The 26,779-nt window shown below is 49.0% G+C and overlaps 1 protein-coding gene and 1 long non-coding RNA gene across 2 annotated transcripts; one reads left to right on the top strand and one right to left on the bottom strand.

The window, feature by feature from the left end:
• Positions 1-11,208: 11,208 nt before the first annotated feature.
• Positions 11,209-18,241, top strand: LOC125398320 (uncharacterized). The gene is made up of 3 exons (XR_007231352.2): positions 11,209-11,791; positions 12,340-12,501; positions 17,972-18,241. It is a non-coding gene; the product is annotated as an uncharacterized LOC125398320 (long non-coding RNA).
• Positions 18,242-23,959: 5,718 nt separating this feature from the next.
• On the bottom strand, positions 23,960-25,036 carry Gpr25 (G protein-coupled receptor 25). Its single transcript, XM_085687452.2, has one exon. It carries the CDS (start codon positions 25,034-25,036, stop codon positions 23,960-23,962), a length of 1,077 nt encoding a protein of 358 aa, XP_085543578.1.
• Between the last annotated feature and the right edge of the window lie 1,743 nt (positions 25,037-26,779).

Raw genomic sequence — 26,779 nt, 5'->3', positions numbered from 1 at the left:
CCTGGTCTGCCTACAGCTCAAACCCAGAGACTGGCCTCACCCCTGCCCCGGCCCCACTCTCACCTGCTCCAGAGCTCAATTCAGATCAGGAAAGACTTCTGAGCAGGGGTTTGAGGTGCCCCTTGTGCCACCTCAGGGTCTCCCAGGTCACAAGCAGGCCACCTGGTACTCCCACTTCCAGCAAGCTCTCCACACGCTGATGGCCCTGACTCTCCCTCTCATCAGGTCCCGCCTGCCTGCTGTCCCTCCCAGGCTGCCGGGCCAGGGGAACCAGGTTACTTGTTACGACTTGAGTCAGAGGGGAGGAGCAGGTGAGCAAGTCCTTCCCTGAACTAATCCGGCTGCTGGCAGTCGCCGGCAGGCAGCACCTAGGCCTCTGCACTTCCGGGCCGAGGGGAGCAGGGAAAAAGGGGTTCCCCATGAAAGGCAACCAGAAGGCAGCAGAATCAGGTTTCCATAGCCACAAAGAACCCGAATACAGTGTACTGAGCTATGAAATACTTCAGTGCCTGTCCTGCATGGTTCTGGCCTCCCTTGTACCCCACTTTTTCTTCCTAGAAATTGAAGAATGTTAACCCCCCCCCCAAAAAAAAACAAGTAAAAAAATTCCCTGTATGCAGAGAGCATCATCAGAAAATCTACAGACACAGAGGGCACTGCTTTCCCTAACACAGGCGAAAGCCACAGCCTCAGTTTTCCCAGATTAGGATTTAAAAGCCTCAAGCCTCGGGCTGAGTTGGGGATTGTGTCAGGCACCTGTAGCAACTTGCAGTTCCAGCTACTTGTGATCCGAGGCAGGAGGATTGCATGAGTCCATAGACCATAGACTGAGGACCAAATAGAGCAAGGTACTACATTTTTAAAAAGAGGGGAAAGAGGAAGAGGAGGAGGAGCAAGAGACAGCTGCGAATGTATGGACGGCACTGGTAGAGTACAAGTTTAAAACCCAGCACCTGAGAAAGAAACAAAAGCAAATGGACAACAAAAACCGGACAGGATTGCTCCTGCAGACTCTAGGGTGCTAGAGATGGGGGACCACGCTGTTTTCTTTTTATTCCAGCAACATGAAGAGCATCACATCCCACTTATAACCGACACCCAGCCCAGCAATCCTCTGTGGGGCACTGATCAACAGTGTAGCCATCGCTCACTCCACAGGAGAGCAGCAATCTTTAGCCTGCTCTCCAAACGGGGAACCAGTCACTACCCTGGAACTTGGTCCCTGCCAAAAGTTGGCTTCCAGGCCTCTCAGTCCACTGACCCTCAAGCAAATGAAAACTTTCTTAGTATACAAGACCTGAGGCTGACAGCGGCCTCTTCCCAGAGGCTAGAGATACACTGCAGACCGACTGCATCGCTCGAGCCTTTGTCCCATACCTTCCATCCTCCACCTCTGCCACCTAGGTGCTCAATACGGATCTACATTGCTTCCTTCTTCTAGCCCCTAAGGTACCCCGGTCCTCACTCTCCATGCCCTAGCGCCCAAACATCAGAGAAGCTGGCTGTTAAGCATCTCCTGCACAGAGCTGTGTCACAGTCTGCCGCCACCCTTCTCTACAACCCCATTCCTTCTAGACACAACCCCCTCTCATACCTTCACATTCCTCTACACACCCTCTTTCCAAACAACGCTAGCCCTGGACTCCAACAGGCTGACCACCTCCTCCGCTCCCCAAGCAGAGGCCAAGGGGCCCTCACAGGGGACAGACCCTCCCCACCGTGGGGAGCATGCTCTCTGAACCTCCCACCCCCCTAGTCCTCCACAGTACTGCAGTCCCTTCCCATCCCCCAACAGGTTTACATGCTTGTCCAGTGTCTGCGAGGGGTTGACTCTGGGCTTGAGCTGTCTTGGCCCATCCCCCCAGCTCCAACTGGGGTCAGTGGTGGAGTTTCTAGAATCAACTCTGCTCAGTTTTTTTTTTAATGTTTACAATAAAGAGACCAATTATGAAGCCCAATTATACTGAAGTGCAATTCCGAAACCACAAAAACGTAACAACATGTATACTTCATTATTAACATTAAACAGGACCCAGCAACGGGTCATTTCAAGCAATCGATGAATGAAGCTATTTACATATAACTTCAGTGCACGAGGAAACCGACCTCAGCATGGAAAGCCATGGTTACTGATGCTGCCCCTGCAGCCTGAGGTGTCAGGTTTGGACCCAGTTAAGAACTACGGCCTCAAGTAATGCCATCTGAATCCAAGGACAAAATTCAAAATCGGGCTAAGGCCTGTGCACACCGGGACATAAATTCCTTAAGTTGTCTTCCAGGAAAAGCCTCCAGGCTTCACCAGTGATTCCTGCTGCTTGAAACCTGCTTTTCAAGAATGGACTTGAGCAGAAGAAGCCAGGCCAGCGGCATCATAAACTCAACCCCCCTCACGCAGAACCTGTCTCCCCTACCAAAGAAATATGCAACCTGCAAAGAGGCAAGCCCCGAAACCAACCATCAGCTTCCTCCCTCTTCAGCACCCACTAATCAGGTAGGAAGAACTTCACTCATTGCTCCCAGCCTCCTTTGCAGGTCAGCTGTGCAACGGAGCATTTTCCTTTTTCTTTTATTGCAGAAACCCAGGGTTGCAGTGCAGACTTCTGTTGAAGATGGGTAGTAGGCCCCTGCTCAGCCATGAACCTCAGACCAACCTGCTTGCGTTGATCTTCAATTTTTAAATACTCCAAATCCACTCTCAGCATTCCCCAGCCCAACAGAATATAAGGTTTGGAGTGCAGCTGACAAGCCAATAGCCCTCCTGCCAAGGAGGGGGTTAGGAGGGGGCCACACCAAGGATAGGTGGGCACTCCGGAGGTAGCTTAGAACTTGGAACTCGGAGCCCGACTCTAGGAACCAGGAAGCTGACGCTTCTGATCGCTAGTTCCAGGGCACTGACAACAAGGAAGCCCACCGACAGGCGAGGAAGCGAGGGCCCCTTGCACAGCCCTGGAGTGCGACCTCCGTGGAAGACAACCCTTCGCGGGAAAGCCTCCTCTTCAAAACCTTTCGTGAACAAACTCTTCCACAAACCTGTAACCAACCATATGCCCCCCTCGCAGCCCCGAAGTTCCTTCTTTAGATTTCTGTGATCGCTAGGAGTCAAAGTTTTTAAAAGCCCGTCCTCCATCCTCAGCACCTCCACATCCCGAAAGGTGCCCAGCAAAGTACAGGCACCAGCAGTCCCAATAACTTTACTTAATGAATTAACAAATCAATGGCCAGCCACAGGAGCTCACAACTGGGAAAAGATGGGAAATTGTCTGGGACTCTCAGGGCAAGAGGGATGGAAGACCAACCCCCGTTACTGTTTTCTTTCTCCATTCTTCTATCTGGCCACTGGGAAAGGTGTTCGCCCCAACTAAGCCAGGGAAAGGAACTTGGGCTAGCCGGGGATGCACCCTGAAATCAAACCTCTAGGCTCTCCGTAAAAAGCCCCTTTGTCCTGCCCCCCCAGCCCCTCCCCCACCGCGCCCTCCCCTTCCAGGCCGGCCTGGAACTTGGGCTCCTTTTGTTTGCCTGCCTTCTGGCTTGCCGGAACCTGGCCAGGAGATCCACCGGGCTGGGGAGAGGGTCGAAGGAGAAAGGTTGAGCCGTTGGAAACGGCTTTGGGGTGGGAATTCTCGACCTCTTGGTAAAATTACCCCCGTTCCCTGCAAGACCCCCTCTGCTGAGCATGAAGATCGGGGTTCAGGGACTCGATCTCCCCCAGTTCTCCCGCGTCCGGTTCACTAAGTTTCCGTCTTACCTGTCCCACCGAGTTCTGGCTCCCCGCGCCTGCCCCCGCGCCCCCCGCGCCCTCCGCACAGCTTCAGGACCTGTTGGTCCCGCCCATCTTCCCTCTCCCCAAGGCTCCCCCGGGCCTCCCCTCCCCGGAGGTATTTCATTTAACTTCGGCATTTGCAGCATCCCAAATGTTAAAGATCCCAAGACATCTGTCCCCTGGGGCATACCAAAGGCCCAGCGGAGAGAGGGGAAGATGCTAGAAGGGATTTGAGATTCTGATCCAAGAGACGGGGCGGGGCGTCACGTTGAGATGGTACAGTGCCAGCCCGGGTTTGCATCCTGCGGGAGCAACAGCGCAAGGGGTGACGCTGCCCCCTACCTCCTGCATTCGGGCGGCCACATGACCGGACACCCCCCGGCTAGGCCGGTTTCCGAAATCCGGGCGGGACGAGGCTCGACTAGAGGTCTTAGGGCCGCCTTTCATCCCCTCGCTCTGGCCCGGCTGGGGGCAGTTTTCATTCCGGAGACCCCAGCGTGGAAGAATGAAAGGAGACAGCAGCCCCTCCCCCTCCTTGCCGATTCCTTCTCGCGGCCCGGACTGCGGCGCGATCGAACTGGGGTCGCCTCCCCTCTTGCGGCCCCAGCCGAGTCCCTTTAGGGGTGGCGGGCAGAACGCGCGGGCTGCGGAGAGGCAAGGCACACACTCCTGGGCAGCGCCTCCTGCTGCTTGCTACGAGCCCGCGAAACCATCCATTCATTCACTTAGACTTGCTCTTTCCCTCTTTTCGTTGATTCTGTTTACACTTGTGAAACCCTTTGCCAGGGCCAAGCTAAGTTCAGACTTCATCACTAGAGGGTTGTTGAGTCTACAGCATAAATTTGAAGAATTTAGGATAGCGGATGGGGAAGAGGGATGAGGCTGCGACAGGCAGGGACCCGTCCTGGGGCAGAGCAGTTCTGTGTGGTTGTCTAAAAAAACTCACCCAAGCTCCAGTCGATATTATCTGTAATCAGATCTATGTTCATTTGGAACTTGCGCTTTTTCTTAACGCGTAGATGCCTTTTTTCTAATGAGTATATGAGCTAAGCTGACTGAAGGAATTGAAGAGTAACTACGAGTCAGGATAGCCCAGAAGGGGTGGGGAGTGGGGAAGCCATACGAATATGAACTCTGACAAGTGCAGAATCCACAGGGCATGACACAAACCCATTGAGTGAGCCCCACCTACCCATGGGGGAAATCTGCTCTATTCACAGTCCACTGATTTAAATGGACTCATCAAAGAAAATATTAATCTCATCAAAGGAAAAAAAAAAACAAAAAAAAAACCCTTTCAACCTCTCATCACAACAACCCCAAATAATGTTTGACCCCTTATCCTGTGTTCTGTACACTAACCAAGACGATAAAAATCTTCGCTTTCCCGAAGGCCACAGATCTTGGAGGTCATGTGAACAAGGCAGCACCATAATCAGGTGACTTTGGGTAAGCCTGCAGAGCAGAGAGCCTGGCAATAAGGAAATCTGGGAAGGCAGTGATGTCACTCTGAAACATTCAGTTCTGCAGGGAAGTAGAAAGGTAAACAAATCAAAATAGCTCCAGGAAGTCCCCGAAACTAACTAGATTCCCTAGGCCCCTCCACACCAGAGTAAGCAATAAAAGCTGAGAGTCCCTCTCAGACTGAAGGAAGCCAAGCTGCAAAGAGCCTTCTCAGACAAGCAAAGCTGCAAAGAAGACTCGGGGACCAGACCAGGAGCCTGGAAGAATCAGAAACCAGCTAAGCTGATGGAGGAGGTTTAGATCAACTGAGGCACCTAGAAAGGACGCTCTCCAGCCTGTTGAGTGACCTGCAGGATGTTCAGTATGTGTTAGGTTCCCTGCTGGGGTGGACTTTGGTGATGCAGCTGCCTTTGAGACATTTCTCCTTTAAGTAACCCCTGGCCTATACTCCCATAAGTAATCCCAATAAAGCTCATTGTTGCACCAAGTTGGATGTTGGTGGTGTCCTTACTTTGGTCTGCCATGGGTTCCCTATCTGGGACCAATAGATGTGTGTTTCATCTTCCCAGGCAAAGTTTGTCACATAGCTCCTCTACAGAGAGCTAGGATCTAAGCCTAGGTTGTGGCAGTGAGGGTAGGGGTGGATGAGTCAAGAGCTATGCAGGCCATGGACCCAGCCTAGGTTGGTAACTGACTTCAGTGGGCAATGAGAAGGAAAGAGGGCTAGGAATTCCCAGGCTCCTGCCTTGAAAGCTCCATTTAAGCTGCATTTACGTTAGAATAGTAATGATACTGCCCTGTCTATCCTGTCTGCCTAGAGCTCTAAAGTTCAAGAGAAGTTGGAGAAAATGATTTGGGAACCCTTACCAAGATGGTCTGAGAAAATTGTATAAAATGGGAAAAGACCCAAGAGAAGAAATGTTGGGAACTCTTAGAGCTGGACTTTGGAGGTACCATTATTATTCATGCTTGTTAATACTGATTGCCAGCTTGACAAGATCTAGACTCAACAGGGGATTTCTAGACTGGGTTAACTGAGGTAGAAAGCTATACATTAAATGTAGGTGTATTCAAACAAAAGAGGGAGAGGTAGGTGAGTACCAATACTAGTTGCTTTCTGCTGTCCCATCTTCCTCATGAGAAGGGACTGTTACCCTCAAACTCTTAGCCAAAATAAATGCTTCCTTCTTGCTTTGTTAGGGATGCTGTCACAAGAGCTAGAAAAATAACAGATACAGAAAACTGGGACCAAGAAATGGGGGCCATTGCTGTGATCAGCCAGACCATGTGACGTGTAGGCTTTTAGAACTGGTTTTTGGTGGAATGTGGAAGAGTTTGCAGCTGTGAACTCCAGAATGAGGAGGAGGAGAATGTTGTAAATAGAGTTGAATGGACCATACTGGTGAGAGCTTAGAAGGCCAGAATGGTGAAAGACCTGAACATTGGGGGCCCAACTCACGAGGCTTCCTAGAGGAGCAAGGACTCTATCAGGGATAAGGCTCCAGGCCATTGGAGTTATAGTCTGGCAAAGAATCTGGCTTCTTCTGCCCGTGCCTTGCGAACTTGAATGAGGCCAAATCGAGAAGTAACAAGCTAATTAGCTTGATGGGAGAATTGTCAAGACAAGATCATGCATTCGGGCTGTGGCCTGTTCCTATTCAGGCTGCTCCCTGCTCTTGTTCAGATCTACAGCGAGGAAGAGCAGAAAGAAGAAAAATGTAAAAGTTGCGCACACACACACACACACACACACACACTAAACCAAACTTGTGCACAAGTTTAAAGTCGTTAACAAGGAGCGTGAGAAAGCAGCAGCAATTGCTAAAGGGATCAGCACCATTAAAAACACATCTACCAAGTGCGGTACTGCGCACCTTTAATCTCAGCACTCCCTAGGCAGAGGCAGGTGGATCTTTGTGAGTCCCACGGCCAGCCAGGGGTGCAAAACAAGACCCTATTTCAAAAAATAAACAGCAAAATAACTTCCTCCACCATGTTGGGATAATAGGAACGGTTTTCTAAGGGGAAGACCCGACCCACTGAAGGCCCTAACTTGTGAAAATGTACAAAAGAGAGAACACTTGTCCCGAGAATACCACCTAAGGGTTTTCTTTCTCCAAGCAGTTTGCCTAGGAAAGTGTCACGCATAAAGGTCAATGTTTTTTGTTTTGTTTTGCTTTTGTTTGTTGTATTTTTAAGAGGGGACTGGGCGGCTTCTCACGCTGGCAGCAGAACTTGGCAGCTTTATAAAATATTGAATTAACAGGCATGAAAGATGCAAGAACGAGGGAGGAAGTTCTTGGAGGTTTGCATGAGGTCCCTAAAATCCAGGCAGGCCAGCCAGTGTGTAGAGGGGTCAGAGTCCTGCAAGGAGGGCTCCAGACATCCTTGCATGCAGCCGTGAAAGTGAAGCCTAGGTTATGTACAGTGGAGTCCCTAGGATGTTGGAGATGCTAAGACCACAGGAAGTCTGCTAACAAGTAGAGCAAACTCAAGAAAGTGTGTGTGCTATAGGCAGAAGAAACGGAAAAGCAGAGCTACCTAAGATTCTCTCAGAAACCCCAGATGCCAGACTTGTTGCTACAGGACTTGATATTTTCCCTGCTGGGGTTCGGTTCCATCATTCCTTCCTATACCCCCATTCCTCCCGGGTGAATATTTACTCCATACAATTGTGTATTGGAAGTATATAATTTATTTCCTAGAATCTCAGAAAAGACTTGGACTATTAAACCGTGTTGAAACTGCTAAAGACTATGAAGACTTTTGAAATTAGACTAAACACACTTTTCATTATGATGTGGCCCTGGACTTATCCCCATAGGAGAAGAACGTTATGGTTTTAAGATGATATGTCTATGTCAAGTTGACAAGGGGTAAATTTGTGATAGTTAACAAATCTATCAAGTGACAGGATCTAGAATCCGCCATGAGAAAAACCTTTGGGGATATCTGTAAGGGAGTTTCTAGATTAGGAAGACATACCCTAAATATGGGTAAATGGGTGGCAGTATTCTGTGATCTGGTGGTCTTAGGCTGAACTTAAAATGAGAAAAGCGAACACCCTACACTCAGACAGAATGTTGTATACATAATAAATAAATAAATATTTTTTAAAAAATGGGGCCTGGAGAGATGGCTCGGAGGTTAAGAGCATTGCCTGCTCTACCAAAGGTCCTGAGTTCAATTCCCGCAACCACATGGTGGCTCACAACCATCTGTAATGGGGTCTGGTCCCCTCTTCTGGCCTTCAGGCATACACACAGACAGAATGTTGTAAACATAATAAATAAATGAATATTTAAAAAAAGCGAACATCTATATTTCTGCGCTTCTTTACTGTGGATGCACTGTGGTCAGCTGCTTCACACTCCTGCCACTGTGTCTTCTCACGTGACAGACAGTGTCCTCAAACCATGAGCCAACAGACCCTTCCTAAAGTAGCCTTTGTCAAGGGACAAGACAAGTGACCAATACTCAGCTACCAACAGAATAGGGAAATTTGTAAAACACAGATCTATAACCCCAGCCCTAGCCCCACCACGTGCTCACTGAAACCCTTTCTCTGGATGAGAAGTAGAATCTTCCCGAATGTTCCAACCCTAGGCTCACTTAGCAAATGCCAGTGCAGAGAGGGGCAGGAGTCTTTGTGGGTCAAGAAAGTGACAAGACAGACTGAGAATGGGAAGGAAACTACTGTGTGTCCTGGGCACACCAAGGTGTAGCCTTGGGAAATGACAGAACCTCAGCCAGGACAGGAGCTGGAGCCTTGGGCCCAGATTTCCTGCTTTGATAGATTCTATACCCCATGTGTCTAGGAAGCAGGATCCTACAGCTTCTAGGATCTAGGAAGCACTGATCCTAGAGCAGTGAAAATGAGGGTTCCCTAAAATGCCAACCTTCCCGAAGCCTTTAGTTTCTACTTAAGAAAAGATTTTTTTTTGGGGGGGGTGGGGTTGTTGTTGTCGTTGTTTGTTTTTTGCTGCCTATGTCAAAATCAAAGCAATTAGCATGTGCAGTAGTATGAATAAGGCTCCCCAAAGTTCAAGTGCTGCAAAGCTAATATCCCCATTCGTAAATTGATGACTTTGAAGCTGGAGTCTTAAATAATAACCCGGCTTAGATCATTAGGTCAGGATTAGATCATGAAGGCGGGGCCCTAGGTGTGGTAAATGCTGACTTTGGAGCCTGGAGAGCCCCTAGATAGCCTGCCTGCTCTATCTCACGGCCTGTGTCATGCTGTGCCAAAAGGAAGAGCCCTTGCCAGACTACACCACTGTGCTCTTGGACTTCTGAGCCTCCAGAATTAGTCCTGGATTTTAAGGTGGTTTTTGTTTGTTTGTTTGTTTGTTGATTTTTTATTTTGTACATGATCTCACGATACAGTCCTGGCTGGCATAGAACTTGCTATGTAGACAGTCTGCCTTCCAGTTTACGGAGATCTGTCTGCCTCTGCCTCCCGGGGGATTAAAGTTATGTGTTACCACAGCCAGCAAAACTCAGTTGTTGTTGTTGTTGTTTTTGCTTTGTTTTTTTTGGGGGGGGGGGGGTTGGAGGGCTTTTAAAAATATATATAATTACCCAGTCTCACATATTTAGGTATAGCAGCCAAAAATGGTCTAAGATATGTTAGTTCTCTTCTCAATACGGGGACAAAAAAACCTGGCAGATGCAGCTTATGGAAAGAAGAGTCTATTTGGGCTCACAGTCTAAGGCAATAGAGTCTATTGTAGTGGTAGGACCAAAGCTATTTGCAGTGCTTCCACAGTGATGAAGCAGACACTAGCTGGTGTCAGCTAGCTTTTCCCACTCTTCTGCAGTTCAGGCCCCCATACCACAGGATGCTGTGATCCACACTTAGGAGGAGACTTCCTACCTCAGTTAACCTAATACAGACGCTATGAGGGCAAATGTTTGTTTCTATGGTGAGCCTTAACCTCATCAGCTTGACAGTTGAGGTTACTTCTCACAGTGGTCTGTGTTGTAAGCCTGGGTTTGTAGGTGGCTGTTTGTTGGGCTATTGTTATGCGCATTTGACAGATGGGGAAACCAAGACTCAGAAGCACTCAACTAAGTTGGCTTAGAATGTGAAGACAGAGCCTGTGTGGCCACAGCCCTGCGCTTGTTGAAAAACTTTAGGTGCTGAAGGGACTGAAAAGTTAAGGAATAAAATACATCAGGTGTAAGAATTCTGGTCCTCAAACATCGTAGCATTTTGTTTACGGTCCTGCAACTCCTGCAACTCATCCTTAGTTTTGGTTTGAATTGGGGGAAGGAGATGAGGTGAGCCTGAAAGAAGATGGGGGCACAATAGGACAAACTAGAAAATACAGGTTGTCTTAAAGGGCCCTCACCACAACTGTTATCACAAGAAAGTGCATCCATTTTTTTATTTATTTATTTATTTTTAAATACTTATTTATTCATTCATTATGTATACAGTGTTCTGCCGCATGTATGTCTGCAGGCCAGAAGAGGGCACCAGATCTCATTATATTTGGTTGTGAGCCACCATGTGATTGCTGGGAATTGAACTCAGGACCTCTGGAAGAGCAGGCAGTGCTCTTAACCTCTGAGCCATCTCTCCAACCCCGAGTGCATCCGTTTTAAAAATAAAATCTGGAAATACAACTTTTTGTGAAAAAAAAATGATGGGACATATTTAATCATTTTTCTAAAAACTCAAGCAGTGGCTGGGTGGTGGCGCATTCCATTAATCCCAGCCAGAGCTTTGGAGGCAGGGGCAGGTGAATCTCTGAATTCGAGGCCAGCCTGGTCTACAGAGCGAGTTCCAGGACACAGAGAAATCCTGCCTCAAAAATCAAACAAACAAAAAACTTCAAGCAGTTGAATAAATATAAATCCTTAGGCTGTGCTGCTGTTCTGTCTCACAGCAGAGCCCCACCCCCACCCCCAAAGCCTAGCATGCTGGAACTGAGCATGCGCAAAAGCCAGGGCTGGCGAGACAGAAATTCTGGCCCAGAAACCCAAGTTCTGATCAGTTGGAGGTGGATGGAAGCTGTAGATCGGGAGAGTTTCAGCTAACCTCCGTCTATTTTCTCTTTTTTCTGCACTGGCTGAAGAGGCAAAGGCCTTCTTCTAGCTGGTGGGCTTTCTAGAAGGAGATCAGAAACTGACTTCTTGCCCCACGAGGAAGAGGCAGAGGCAGAGCAAGATCCCCCGGCCCTGTGAAAGCTACCTGGAAGCTGGGCATGCTGTCTGTACCCCTTCAGCCTCCTTCAGAGGGACGGTCCCCAGGCGCTTCCTGCTCTGAATTTTAGACGCTTCTCTGCTTTGTCCTTCCAACCTCAGGCCTGGCAGAGGAGAGAGCTCACCCACATAGTCTCAGAAACAGTTGAGGGAATGAGAGACCACGGTTAGCCACCCAGACACTGTCCTATCAATGTCTTGGCAAGCAGCTCTCTGGAAACCCCAGAACGACTGGGCCAAGACCTGCTTCCTCTCCTGACCGCTTCCTGCAAACTGGGGCAGTGCCAGTAGGCACTATAGTTCTGCAGCTATGGCTAGAACTCTTGATGTCCAGGCTGGACTGACTTAGGAGGACAGGTGAGGAGATTCCCTTGGCTGCCAAAGGGAAGAGACCCAAAAGTGGACCCAGGACACTGAAGTATGCTGAAGATAGGACAGGCCAAGCCCTGGAGTCATAACCTAGACTTGCCTGAGACAGGCCACACCCCCAGGACATACCATCAGTTCTAGTCTAGTTTCTAGATTTTTCTGAGTTCTCCCCAGGGCTCCCACCATCTTCCCTCTCTTTAATGTTCTCTGCCTTTTCTGTTTCCGTCTTTCCCTTCCTCTCCAGCCCTTCTGTCCTGGCTCTCTGAGTCTCTGTGGAATTGAGAGACCATGGGCAGGTGCCTTTGTGGTTCCCTGTGAATCACTGATCGCTGACCTGCTTCCTTCTGTCCCTACTTAAGCCCATTCTCCCAGGCGAGAGCATTAGAGGGTGGTAGTTGTCACAACTGTCCTGGTCACAGACGTCCTGGATCAGTGATCTTCTGTGTCTAAAACAGTCCCAGGACAGAAGTGATGGGGAGAGGGCTGATCTCCCTCAGCCCGGGGCACGTCCTCACATTCTGTGTCCACACTAACAGGGACTTGGATCACTCCTCTCAGGATGGCAAAACTTGTTCCTTCTCTTGCTGTGAGCCCAAGCTCCCACCTAACTTCCATCCCCTTGGGGACCACCTGCCACCAAGTCCTGTGATGTCTACCATCTTATTTCTGGAGGCCTAAAGACGACTTGAAACTTTAAGGTAAGAGTGACTTGTGGATTGGTTTTCTGGTTTATTTTTGTTGCTATTGTTTGTTTTTCTTTTTTTAAAGATACAATTAAGTACAGCAGTGGAAAGATAAATGTTCATCCAGGGCTGCGGGGGCTGCATCCAAGACAGGCCACCCGGACCTCAAAGATGTTCTGCTCCAAACCTTCCACGGGCCCCCCTGGAAAGGTCTTCCTGGTTCCTCGGGAGAGCCTTGCTGGAAGTCAGCTGCAGTGGGGTCTAGAGACCTATTGGTCCAGTCCTGTCTGTTTCTCCCTGGCAGTGGGGTGAGATAAGAGTTCATCTCCAGGCCAGGGGACAAGCCCAGGAACTTAGGGACTGTCAGGACTGGCCCTGTGAGGTGTGGTGTGTGTGCTTGAGTGGGCCCTTATGCTCACCAGGGGCCCAGTGGGTCCTTACGCTCACCAGGGGCTGGCTCTGTTGCTTTCAAGAAATGGAATACAGCACACTTAGCTTAGGCCCTGGAGGATTTTTATGTATGACTCATGAAAGGGGCAGAGAGAGTGACTGGCTGCCTTCAGGTCACTCTGGTGACTTCCCTAAGGGGCAACTCTCTGAAACTTGCTTATCTTGCCAATCAAATGCTTCCAGTTTGAGAATTTAGTGCTTGTCTCTTCCTCCTGAGCAATTTGATGCCAGGCTGCTGAACTTTATAATGAGTGACTCTATTGGTCTGGTCTGCTGGCCCCAGTGTGGGGCTCAGCCCGGACAATAACCTTTCTAATAGTTTTCTTATTTAGCATCACTAAGAACAATTAAATTCAAAAGATCTGAGATGACAAATGCCTCCTAAGGTAGTGCCTGAGACGGTTAGGGCTGTCACCTTCTGACCTTTTAAAATTTGATTTATTTATTTACTTTTGGATTTTGGAGACGGGTTTCTCTGTAGCTTTGGAGCCTGTCCTGGAACTAGCTCTTGTAGACGAGGCTGGCCTCGAACTCACAGAGATCCACCTGCCTCTGTCTCCAGAGTGCTGAGATAAAAGGCTTCTAGCTTTTTCTGATGTTAAGTGGCTCAGGTAGGTAGTTTAGGAGGTGGAATAGAAATGTGTGTTTGGAGCTGGGTGTGTAGCCCAGCGGTGGAGCACCTGCCTAGCTTGTAGAAGACTACAAGGAACATGTCAAGTTCCTTGGTCTCTTTCTGTGTATTGGGACCCTCACCCCACCCTCATGGCGTGGCAGTGAACCCATGCGGATGAAACTCTGTTTGCTATTATCCTTTGCCCATAGAAACATCCAATTCGTGGCAGTGATTTTCAAAGGGATGTTTTCTTACATTTTCAGTCTAAAAAATACCCCGTATTCTTCTTCCTTACTCACTCCTAACCCTCAGGATAACACTATTTAGATTCCTGTGTGGTTATATTTTTGAAGATCCAGACCTGTTTGCCAGTGACCATTCTCCACTTCCTGTGACTTAGTGACTAGCTGCTTCAAAGGGCCAGACTCCTCCAGTGTCGGGGCTGAACCGGAGCTGTGGCTGCGTCCATCAGAGAAAACTTAATACCTCATATCCTTGACTGCTCTTGAAATATCTTAAGCACGATCAGAAAAGAGGAAGGAGGGTGTTCACTGAGGTCGGATGATAGCTGTGTACTTAGTGGAAGTGGGCCATGTGTGGCTTCCTCCTGCCTCCACCTCTGAGCTCTGACCCCAGCTGGTGCCCATCCTCTGTCTGAGTTCACTTAGGTCAAAGCATTGTGCCTCTGTGCTTGCAGCCACAGGTACTGGAGTTCTAGTGGGAAGCTGCTGGTGGAGGGATGGGGCACAGTGGGGAGACATCAGTCTGGCTTATGGATTCCCCTTTACCTACTGTAAACTACTGCAAACTTTTAAAAGTTTACTACTGTAAACTTTTCTGTAGACTTAGAAAAAAAAGAAAAAATTATATATGGTTTTTCAAGACAGGGTTTCTCTGTATAACAATTCTGTCTGTCTTGGAACTCACTCTGTAGACCAGGCTGGCCTCGGACCCACAGAGATCCATCTGCCTCTGCCTCCTGAGTGCTGGGATTAAAGGTGTGCACCACCACCACCCCGCTAAAAAAAAAAAATCTTTCATTGAGAGAGACAAGGTCTTTTGTAGCTCAGGTTGGCCTTGAACTTGCTGTGCGGAGGAGGACGACCTTGAACTTCTGCTCTTCCTGCCTCTGCCTCCCAAGTGCTCGTATTCCAGGAGTGAGCCTGGAATCATGCCTGGTCTTTGTGGTACTGGGACTCAGACAGGGCTTTGTGCATACCAGACAAGCACGGTGCCAAGCTCACCTACATCCCTAGCACTAAATTTAGTAATTGTCAGTTTGTTCCGTTGTCCCTGTAATTTTTATTGATGCTTTTTTTTTAATTAAAAAAAATATTTCAGAGGAGCAATGAGCTAAATAAGTGTCCGGAGAAGAAGCACGGGTGGGTTTGCAATCTTTGAGGGTTGGGAGCCAAGAAGTCTCCTGACCTTTGTCCTGTAGCAGTGCTGGGACGGAAGGCGGCAGACACTGAGGTTGTGTGGCACTTTAATGGCGGTGTTGCTGTGGGGAAGGACCTCTCATCTTGGGGTTCTTTCTGAGCTCTGGAAGGTAATCTTTTAAAATATAAGTTTCATTTTAGCTTACATGTATGGATATTTAGGTGCCTTGTACCTGTGGGGGCCAGAAGAGGACATCAGCTCCCCTGGCACTAGAGTTACAGATGGTTGTGAGCTGCCATGTGGATGCTGGGAATTGAACCCAGGTCCTCTGCAAGAGCACGAGCGCACTCTATCTGTCTGTCTGTCTGCCTGCCTGTCTATCTATCTCTCCGTCCGTCCGTCTGTCTGTCCGTCCATTCATCCATCCATCCATCCATCCATCCATCTATCTATCTATCTATCTATCTGTATGTGTATGCACATGCACACCTGCGCGCGCGTGCACACACACACACACACACACATATATAATTTATTGTTTCTAGTTGAGCTCTACATTTTTCCCTATTCCCCTTGTTTCCTCCCCTCTCCCCTTTCACTCCCCTCTGCCCCCAATGCTCCCAATTTACTCAGGAGATCTTGTCCTTTTCTCCTTCCTAGGCGAATCCATGTATGTCTCTCTTAGGGTTCTCTTTGCTATCTAGGTTCTCGGGTTGTGGACTGTAAGCTGGTTATTCTTTATGTCTAAAAGCCACTTATGAGTGAATACATATTATATTTGTCTTTCTGGGCCTGTACAGTGGGAATGCTCCTAACAGCTGAGTGATCTCTCTAGCCCCTGGAAGGAAATTTTGAGCCCAGGGAGATAAAGTGTCCTTGGCCTACTCCCAGGCTTCTACCCAGGGACACACTGACCAGTCATATTCTAAAAACCCAGGAAACACAAAGTCGCAGTACAGATTCATCATGTAAGTTTTAGCTTCAGTGGGAATTTATTTATTTTTTACCCCAAGCTAAGGGCCAGCAGGCTTTTATTTTCCTCATTTATAGCCCTAACTCCACATTTTCTATCTTTTTGTGAATGGGGTAGAGATTTAAATTACCAACCGTTGTTTTGTAGAATTGGGAGTCTGTGTCGCTGCGGGAGCCCCATGGCCTTGCTTACTGGAACATGGAATTACAAAATAAGAGTTTCATTCACTCAGTGAATTTGAGAGGCACTGTACAGAACCACACCAGCATCCAGTGCCACTTAGCAAATATCCCGTTGTTTACTCCTGCTAATTACAACACATACAATGCTTCCTATGTGCAGGCTAATCCTGACCTCTCCACATAGCAACACAGTTAACCCGTCACCCACCCTTTAAGATAGTCGGATTAGCCCCGATTTACAGGTGGGGATTGTGACACGGAAGAGAGTGGCTAACGTAGCCAAAGTCACAAAGACTGAGATGCGGAGCTGGGGCTTGCACCCAGGCAGTGGCAGCAGAAGTTGTGAACGTCACCCCTGCCTTCTTTAGCGCACTGTGTCGTTTGTCAGCGTGCCTTTGTGATGTGTTTCCGCCAGTCCATGGTCCCTGCTACTGAGAGTGCTGTCTTGTGGGTGATACAGTGACTAAGGGGACGAGCCCAGGCAAGGGGTGGGCAGCAGGTGTCTGTTCCCTTTTGACACAAATGTTCCAAGCAAGTCCCTAACTGGAGGGGAAAGATATTCATGCCAGCATGGTAATAAGAGCAAAATCTTATGACACTAGACTGTGCCTTCATGATCCTTGGATCTAGAATAGGAGGTCCCTGTGTGCCCTGTGTTTTAGACTTGTTTGGGGCAGACATGTAGACGGGAGATGGGGAGTGTGCACATCATGAAGACAGCCAGGGAAGCTACTATGCATCACCTCTGTCTATCACATCTCCTTGGGTCAAACCACAACCCCTACTCCCACACACACTCTGAGGCTGTGCAGAATCTCTAATGAGCAAGTTTACTTTAAGGGTCAGGTGTGGGGTACACTCCTAAGATACAAGCATGTGGGAGGCTGAGAACTCTGCGTTAGAGACTGAACTATGTAAAAAAGACTCTTGAAAAAAAAAGAAATGAATAATTTCAGGTCTAGGAATTTATCTAGGGTTGAATATGGGCTCCCTCTCCTCAAACAGATTCTTACTTACATAACTCATCATGGCCTGGAACTCCTCCTGCCTCTGGGTATAAATAATCCTGGCTTCTGGGCATAAATAATTTTGTACAAGGACACTTATCCTGAATTATTGGGTTAAATCACATGAGTGAAACTTGAAAAAGTAACTAAGCATAGTAGCAGATCCCTGCAATCCCAGGGATGCTGAGTCAGGAGGATCTGAGTTGAAGGCCAACCTGAGCTACATGATGAGTTCTAGGAAAGCCTTGGCTACACAAACTCCTTATCTGAAGAAAAAATAAGTGTGGGCAGGTTAATTAAATTGAAAAGGTTACTTTTATATTATAATGTAATATAACTTTAAGAACACAATAAAAACAGCTTATTTTACATAAGTAAAGCAAACAGGTCAAACATGGGGCTCACAACTATAATCCTCGCACTTAGGCAGAGGCAGAAGAATCATGAATTCAAGGCTAGCTTGGGCTGTAATGTGTATTACGTATAGCAGCAGGGACAAGACTGTAGTTTGATGACAGAGAACTTGCCTAAAAAGTGTGATTCAAGCCCTAGCATTGCTTTGTACACACACACACATGCAAGCATACACATGCAAGCATACATATGCATGCACCAATATATAAAATATATATACATGTTAATCTCTCTCTATTATATATATAGAGAGATTCATTCTTTAAGTTCTGTTGCTCTAGAAAACCTTGACTAAAACAAATTCTCCTTCAGAGCAGGCCTCACATCTAATCAAGAGAGCATTTGGTTGCCCCCATAAGCTGTCCGGCCACTATTGCGCCAGTGGGCGTATCTTGCCTGGTAGGATGATACTGAACTATGCAGGAGTCAGTACTGAATAAGGCCTCTGGTGTTTTTTCTTCTCCAGCAACCTACATAGCCTGCCCTGCACTGTGAAAGCTAGCCACCCCGAGAGACTCCTGGTCAATTCAAGATCAGTTTCTTTATGTTCTGCATCCAAACTGTGATGTTTTCAGCAGCAAGGTCATACCATCTCGTTATCATTGGCAACCAAGAACAACCACAATAACCTGTGCTGTTGGGCTGCCTCTGGGGACACCCTGAGCAATAAAAAAGGTAGAACCCATGCCTGTCACTGGGATTTTCACTTAATAAGCCATGTCTCCTGGGAGCTGCATTCTCACCCACACTTGCTATTTCCTGTTTCCCCTTTGCTTACTTTATTTTTAATTAGCTTACCAACAAGTGGGGCTTCATAAAATTTCTTCATACATCCTTAGTTTGGATTAGCTCTCCTCCCATCCCTCCTTCCTCTACTGCCTTCCCCAGCATCTGCTCCTTTCCCACAGTTCCTACTATTCTATCTTACTATAGCTTCCTTTAAAAAATGGATTTGGTGGTTCATGCCTGCTATCCCAGTCACTTAGCAGACTAATAAAAGCTCAGTTGAGCCTTTAAGGTCTTGAGATCAGCCTGGGCAATATACTATAGCATTCTGTTTCAGAGCAAAGTGAAATAAAGTAAAACCACACAAGCCAAAAATCAAAGAAGCTTTTATTACTTTAATAATTACTGCAGGGAAATATTAACACACACACACACACACACACACACACACACACACACACACACACACCCCTACCTCCCTCTAAGAAAAGGTCTCACTATGTAGCCCTGGCCTGGAACTTACAGAGATCTGCCTGTCTCTGCCTCATGAGTGCTGGGATTAAAGGCACCATGCCCAGCAGAAAAATCTGACATTATTATAAGAGAGAGAGAAGAGGTCAGGGAGTCGTTTGTCCTTGTGAGTTAGGTTCAAAACGGAGAAGGTGACTCTGTGTCACAGGGAGGAGTGGCAGGGGCAGGAAAGGCAGGCAGGTGATGGCTGGGCCATCCGCTGGCCTGTGGTCTTGCCTGTGCTCCTTTGCTTTCCCGCCCTCAATGCCTCAGATTCGCTGATGGGGACCATAGACTGAGTGAGCTCATGCAGTGCTTTCCACAGTGCGCCCCACAGATAAAAGGGTTTCCGTTATCGTAAGCAGGTGACTTCCACATCTCTGGCCCTTGGACTCCTCGTTCTTAGAATGGACACAACTAGCTGATGGGGCCAAAATCAAGTGACTTTTTGTAAACACAAGTCTCAGGTGGAGTGATTACAAACTTGAAAGTTCTTTTTGATTTTGAAGATAATGGGGAGGAAGGGTAATTTCACACCTCCGATTTCTCCTTCCCCTGAAGTTACCAGCATTTCCTGATCTGGTTATCCTTTGTGGCAGCTGCTGAGTCTGGGGGTCAGGTGAGGAGGGTGAGGGACTTAGGCCTGAAAAAAACCCACAAGTGAGATGCCGTCATGGTGTCCAGGGTCCCTCTGCCCTCGGCGGAGAGGGCAGCTGAGTCATATCAGACATCACCAACACACATCCTGGCTCTGCCAGCCTTCTGAACTCCCCAGATCACTCATCAGTCTGGGCCCAAGTTCCCACACTGTGCCCTGAGAACAGACCCGTGGGGTCAAGGGAGGTGAGGAGAAAGGTCAGAATTAGTCACAAGAGGCAAATTATGAACGACACACAGCCATATGCCAGCCTTGTGCCTAGATGTGGAATTTCCCTCCTTTTCTCTCCCCTCCTGTCCTTCCCCTCCCCTCCAAGGAATCTAGCTTTTTACCTTCTAGGTAAGGACTCTATTACTAAGTTACAGCCTTAGCTAAGGTGTTGACCTTTTCAAACCCAGAGTAGCCCCACAGGTCTCTCCACAGTAACAAGGTGGGGAGGGAGATCAGGGCCTGGAAATGTTAATCCTGAGGACATACTCTTGGGGCACATCTGCCTGAACCAGCACCACTTACCGAGTTCTTTCAAGAACATCATTTCCTTTGATGTATGATACAGCGGAGTAGCTATGATCAGCCCCAGCCTTCAGCTCAGAAGCCTGGGTGAGGGGCCCAGGGTCAGGCAACTGGAAGTGACCATGAGGAGCCAGGTCCTGGTCTAATTTCAGCCTCTTTGTATTGGAAGCATCACTATATACTAATGGCCCTTCAATGCTTATAAACATTTTTGCAAATGAAATCGAGGAGAGAGGTTTTCTAATTCTCTTAATTCCAGCACAATCATTGTTCACATTTATTGAATTTTCCTCTGGCCTTTCTCCCTGCCCTTTGGTAAAGTAGTAACTTTTATCATGCGTAGAAGGCAATGTAATTTCTTTCACCTTTCAGATGATCTCCCACGGGGACACAGTCCTGCAGTCGTTCCTTTGGCAGCAGTTAGGGAACACCTGCTGCATGGGGCCACTGCTCTAGGTCCTGGGGGCACAGCATGCAATCAAATGACAACGTTCTCTGTAATCATCGAGGGCATGCTTTGATGAGAGCCCAGTCAGCAAATAAATGAAATACCTGGCCTTCTATTAGTGAGCTGCAGGAGAGAAGATCTTCCCTGATGCCTAAACCAGGAGGGATAAGCAAGAAAAGATAGTCTTGATACAGTGGAGACTATGCTGGCTAATTTCATATCTATTTGACATAAGCTGTGATCATGGGGAGGGGGGAATCTTCACTGAGAAAACGCCCCACCAGATTGGCCTGTAGGCAAGCCTGTGGGGGTATTTTCTTAATGAGTGGTTGATGCATCAGGGCCCAGTCCCCTGTGGGTGGTGCGACCCCTGGTGTCACCCAGGTGGTCTTGGACGGTATAAGAAAGCAGGCTGAGTAAGACATGAGGAGCAAAGCAGTAAGCAGCACCCCTCCATGGTCTCTGCACCAGCTCCTGCCTCCAGGTTCCCGCCCTGTTTGAGTTCCTGCCCCTTCGTCCCTTAGCAACAGAGTGTGATGAGGAGCTGTAAGCTGAAATAAACCCTTTCCTCCCCAAGCTGTTTTTTATTATAGTGTTTTAGCACAGCAACACAATGCTAACTAAGAGACAGAACCAGTGCTGATAGTTTTGCAGCCTCAGAATAAAAGTGTAAAAAAGTTATTTAACTTTTGAAATTTATCTTTTATCTCTTGGACACTTACTACCAGCGTTTCCTGGTTCCTCACTGAATGCGACCTTAACTTTTGCATTTAAATCCATCATAGTCCTGAAAGCACAGTGTTATGTTTGGACATTTAGAGTTTCTCCTTCTAGATCTAAATCTTTAAAAACTTCTTTATTATAAAGTTAGGGAGTGTGGGCATTTGAGGGGGTGGAATATGCCCCCTTTTTTGTTTTACCATACAGAGTTTCTCTGTGTAACAGTTCTAACTGTCCTAGAACCCTCTTTGCAGACCACAGTGGCTTCAGACTCACAGAGATCCACCTGCCTGTGGCTTCCCAGTGCTGGGATTAAAGGTGTATACTACCACCGCCCAGCTGGAATACGTACATCTTTAGAGTTCTTGATAAAGATGGACCAACTGTTTTCTATTTTCTTTCTTTTTTAAAAAATATGCATTGATGTCTGGCCTGCATGTAGAATCCACTGGAACTTGAGTTACAGACAGTTGTGAGCTGGCATGTGGGTACTGGGAATTGAACCTGGGTCCTCTGGAAGAGCAGCCAATACTCTTAACCAATGAGCCATCTCTCCAGCCCTCCCCCCACAACTGATTTCTAAAAGAATCTAGTGTGTTCTTCCTCCACAACCTATTATTAGTTCCTGTATCCGTGCCTTCTCTCCCTCACCGGGAAGTGGGGGCTCATTCTCCGTGGAGTAAGGAGCACGTGAGAACCCAATTGAGTGCTGCACTCCAAGAGAGGGGGCCGTTCTCTGCTCCCATTCTCTGCTCTGCTCTGTGCATCGTTCTATGCTGGAGGAAAATGCCAGTTTCAGTAAGCAATGCAGGATGGGAGATGAAAACCTCCCATGGGTTCGAGAAGCCTTCTATCTGTCTGTCTTCAGGGAACTCAGCTGAGAAATCAGAGAGGAACTTGGAGCAGGCCCTGTCCCAGCATCCTAGAACAACGCCTGCTCTGTAAGCTTCAATCTGGACACATCGCTCCACGAGGGTGTCCTGGAAGCCCTGGGGCCTTCACCTCAGAGGGCAACGGTGAGGCTAGGCAGGACTATGATATAAATGAGCACTTAGACTCAGAAGGGCCTGAAGTACACCCAGCTGGCTCAGTCTTGTCGCTCCCGAGGCGTACAGGGGGACGTGCAGCAATGTTCTTTTTGACAGGAATGGTTGCAAGGTGGGGTCAAAGCGGGCTGTGTTGCTAAATATACTCCAAACCAATAGTCTCAAGTGCTAGAGGGAATGCAGCGGTACTAGATGAGGAGAGAGGAGGTTAAACAGCCAGAGAGAATGCCCATTTCCAGATCTAACCTCTCACAGAAGCATCCGTCTAGATGAGGAGAGAGGTTAAACAGCCAGAGAGAATGCCATCTCCAGATCTAACCTCACACAGAAGCATCAGTCTGTGAGGCTACTCCATGATCCACAGTCTGGCAAGGACGTGGTTCTCAGGGACAGCCTTGCTCCTGGAATCCTTTTCCCTTGCTGATCAAGATGTTTCTAAACCAAATCTTCTCAAATAAAAACATTTCCTAGGCTGGGTCATGGTGTCGCACGCCTTTAATTCCATCACTCAGGAGGCAGAAGCAGGCCGATCTCTGTGAGTTAGAGGCCAGCCTGGTCTATAACTATAGAGTGAGTTCCAGGACAGGCTCCAAAGCTACAGAGAAACCCTGTCACAAAAAAAAAATAAAAATAAAAAAATAAAACCCAAACAAACAAAACAAGCAAAAAAAAAACAAATAACAAGAAAAAAATTCTTTTCTAAGCCCTCCAGAAGCCTCAAAGGATAAACCAGAGTCTGAAATGGTTAATTCCAAACATTTGTACTGGAAGGACTCCCAGAGCTTGGGGGAAAGCCTGGACCACATTTTTTTAAAAAATCAAAATTACACATCTCTTCCTTGAGATGACACCTGGCAGGCAGATGCTGTACGTCTTCTTTGTGTTTTTTTTTTTCTTTCATCATGCAAGCTTCAAGATGTGAGATGCCCTTTAAAAGAATAAGCAGTTCTCTGCCCTCCCGAGAGTACCACATTGATATAGATGCAACTGGTCCTCTCCATCTCAACATCACACAAACCATCACCCCGAGGCGCCTCAACTTCTGAGTTGAGTTTTGTCTGGCTGTGTGATGCGCTTTCTGATACTCATTTGACTCTTGCTGTTCAAGTCAAGACACAGTTGCCAACTCGGGCTAACAAATGGTTTATTATCATTGTTGAGATGTGAACTCACAGAAGAACCTGGGGTCCCTGGATGAGTGATGGGGAATCTGAATACCCCCTGAAAATCTCAGCGTCCAGAAGGAAGGCCAGAACAGCTTCTCCAGAGGGGAGAGGGGTCGCCACAGCAGGGCAGGTACTCAGAGGGAACGGCTGGGGAGGACCAAGTTGGGCAGTTCACTCTGGGGTTGGTGAGCCTTTGAAAATGAAAATCCAAACTGGGAAGGAGACAGGATTCAGGCAACACAGCTACAAAGATGACCAGAGCGAGAGAACTGTCTCTCCTCTCATTCTACAGAACAGTTTTGAGGTGGCACTGTTAGAGGGCTGACTTGGAGTAGAAATTTCTCAGGGGGTAAAGGCAAAGAATAGTCAGGGGCAAGAAAGATCTTTGAGAGTCTGGGTTAGATGTTTGGGCTGAGCTACATCAAATGAAGCAGAGAGGAAAACCCTCTTCCCTCCCATTTACTCCGTGAACCCGCGCTTCTCCTTCGCTTTTCCAGTCTTTCTTGCCCTGGGGAAAATTAAGGAAACACCCCCATCTTCCCACGCCTATCAGTTTGTGAGAACAGCCAGTCTTAGCTGCCAGCTCTTAGAAAGCCGATGCACAGTCTGGGGCGAATCTGGGAGCCCAGTCGCCCCGCGGCCGCTCCACCTGTGCCACCCCGGGAGGCTACCAGGACGAGGCAGAGCTCGCCTTTGGGGACCGGCCCCAGAAAACCAAGCTGTCGTCCCTGGAGAGCGAGGACGCCGAGCTGATCCTTTGCACCTGGCGCCCGGCGCGCGTGCACACCCCGAACCGGGCCCGGGCTCGGAACGAGCGGTCCAGCAGGAGGTAGATGATCGGGTTCGCACAACTGTTGACGAAAGCCAGGCAGGTGGCGATAGCCAGACCCCAGCGCAGCGCCAACAGCAGCGTGCAGGGCAGCGGCAGCGCCCGAAGGCGCGCCAGGTGGAAGACCGCACGCAGGATGCCGAAGGGCAGCCAGGAGCCCACGAAGACGCTCTCCACGGCGAAGATGATGCGCAGCGAATTGCTCCGGGCCCTCCCCACGCGCGGCAGGCGGCGCGACACTCGGCAATAGAAGACCAGGGTGACAGCCAGCGGCAGCGCGAAGGTCAGCAGCAAGAGCAGCAAGCCGAGGCCCTGGAGCACATCCGATGGCTCCTCGGCGCACTGGCTGCCCACGCCGTCGAGGCTCGGCTGCAGCCGGCGGTACAGCAAGGCCGGCAGAGCGGCCAGGAACGCCACAGCCCAGGCGCCGCAGCACGCGGCTCGCACACAGCGCGGGCTCCGCAATGCCCGCGCTCTCAGCGGCCGGCCCACGGCCAGGTAGCGGTCCACGCTCATGCCCGCCAGTAGCAGCGCGCCCGCACAGCGCGTGGCCGCCAGCGCGAAGCTGCTGAGTTTGCACAGGCCGTCCCCGAAGGGCCAGAGGCCGCCCTTGGCCTCCGCCGCGGCCCACAGTGGCAGCGTGAGTACGAAGCCCAGGTCGGCGGTAGCCAGATGCAGCACGAAGGTGTCCACCAGCCGCCGCGGTCCCCGCTGCCTGATCAACAGCCACACCACGAAGGCATTGCCGGGCATGCCCACAGCGAAGGCTGCCAGGTAGAGCGCAGAGATGATGGCATGGCTGTAGGGCAGGTCCCAGACTGGGCAAAGCTCCATTTGATCCAGGGAGCCAGAGCCCGAATAATAGTCCCAGGACGTCATACCCCAGCTGTGCCTCCAGGCCTCGGTGGATTGCATGGCTAGGGTCACTGGGCCTGCTTGCACTCTGGCGCAGTGCAGCTCTCTCTGAGGGGGTTTGCTTTTCATGGCCGGTGCCCAGCACCTCCCTTCCTGCCACCCCAGGCTGAGTAGGAAGGTGAAGGGGGAGAAGAGTGTGGGCCGGGAGGGGCAGGTCTCTGTGGTGGAAATGGTGGCTTCCAAGTTGGGGCTGGTCTAAAGGGGGCTTCATGACAGATTACTATAAGGAGATGTCCTTTTGAACTGTGAGACCTGTGGCCATTCAGAGTTGATAACTCATCATTTCTGGGTGCTCGGCCTATTATCTGGGCCCTAGTAGGGGAGGGGGGTGAAATCTGATATGGAGTGCAAGAGGCAGTGGGTGCCCTAGAGCATTAACCAGTTCTCACCAGAGGTTGCTTTTGTTTTTGAGTGTTTGAAGGGGAGAAGACCGACCAGGCACAAGGGCTTCTAACTAGAAAGATGCCTCAGTTTCTGTCTGTAATTTGTTCTGCCGTATGGCACAAACGGGACCTGGAGGTTGATGGAGCCTCCCATGGTTCCTGATCAAGAATTGCCCCAGAGCTCCTGGACTAATTAGTTCTGGGATGAAGGACTAGACGTGTCACCTGGAGTGGGTTTCCACCCTAGTCCTGTCCTCGTGGCGCCGTGCGGAAGGGTTTTAAAGCTAGAGAGGGTAGTCACAGTTGGAATGCCCTGCTGGAAAGGGCCAGGGTCCTAGGTTAACCCTCCTTTCCCATCCTTCAAAACCTTGCTGGGGTAAGTCAAACAGGGTCATAACCCCGGCGACACAAAATGGTTCCAAACGAAACAACAGGTTTGCTGTTCTAAATCACGAGACAGGAGTTCAGAGAGCCCTTATGGAGTGAGGGGAAGGAGAGGGTTCATGGATAAGGGTGTGCAGGATGCCTGAGTTTGCATGGAATGGCAAGAGGCGGGACAAGGGTGCGTGAGGGAGGGTATACTTTCTCAAGGAGCTACACACAAATTCTTAACAGACATCCATTGATGGGCTGCGTGGGAACTAATGTGAAGAATGTCTTCCCAGAGCCACGCCAGTTGTCACCAGGAATGAGTGACTGATGCATTGAGCGACCTGGTGTTGGAAATTCCGGGGGGATTGTCAGTTTTGTTTGTTTCTGTTCCATCCACAGTGACCTCTCTGTGTAGCAGGCATTGTTCTGTGCATTGCAAGAAATGCATCTTTACTTCCGATCCATAACTGAGGCAGGGAGAGACACAGGCCGTGTGTGCAATGGCCGACATGCCATCACTCAAACCGTGGTCCATGTTTAAAGCAAAGTCTGCCTGGAGCTTAGAAGCAAGGGCCGTGCTGCTGGAGGGAAAGGGTCACTGAGGGGCAACACTTCAGGTCAGGTCTAGGAAGAGAATAAAGGTAAAAAAGTGTGGCAGAACAGGGAGGGTGAGTCAGCCCAGGAGGGGATATAAAAACAAGGACACTGAGACGTGTAGGAAGACACCGGCAGACTGCAAGAGCCTAAGGTAGGCGTGTAGGTGCGTGAGAGAGCGGCCAGCAGATGAAGCTGACAACATCACCGTGCCTGATCCTGGAAGGCTTCCGGTGTAAGTCTGCTTTGGGAAAGCTCTGGCAGGACTTCACAAGAGGCTGTTGTATTTGGGACTGAAATAGATGATTATCATTTTATTTTGCAGGAGGTAAGGGCTCCTCCTCATCAGGCAAGTGCAATGCCCCTGAGCTACATTCCAGCTCCCTACGTAGTG

This window comes from Myodes glareolus, chromosome 5, assembly GCF_982192425.1.
Source record: "Myodes glareolus chromosome 5, mMyoGla1.1, whole genome shotgun sequence".
Taxonomy (NCBI): Eukaryota; Metazoa; Chordata; class Mammalia; order Rodentia; family Cricetidae; genus Myodes; species Myodes glareolus.
This window is presented reverse-complemented; position numbering and strand designations above follow the sequence as displayed.

Bases quoted from the DNA above. Each gene is read 5' to 3' on its own strand.
- Gpr25 (XM_085687452.2), bottom strand. From the start codon at position 25,036: ATGCAATCCACCGAGGCCTGGAGGCACAGCTGGGGTATGACGTCCTGG.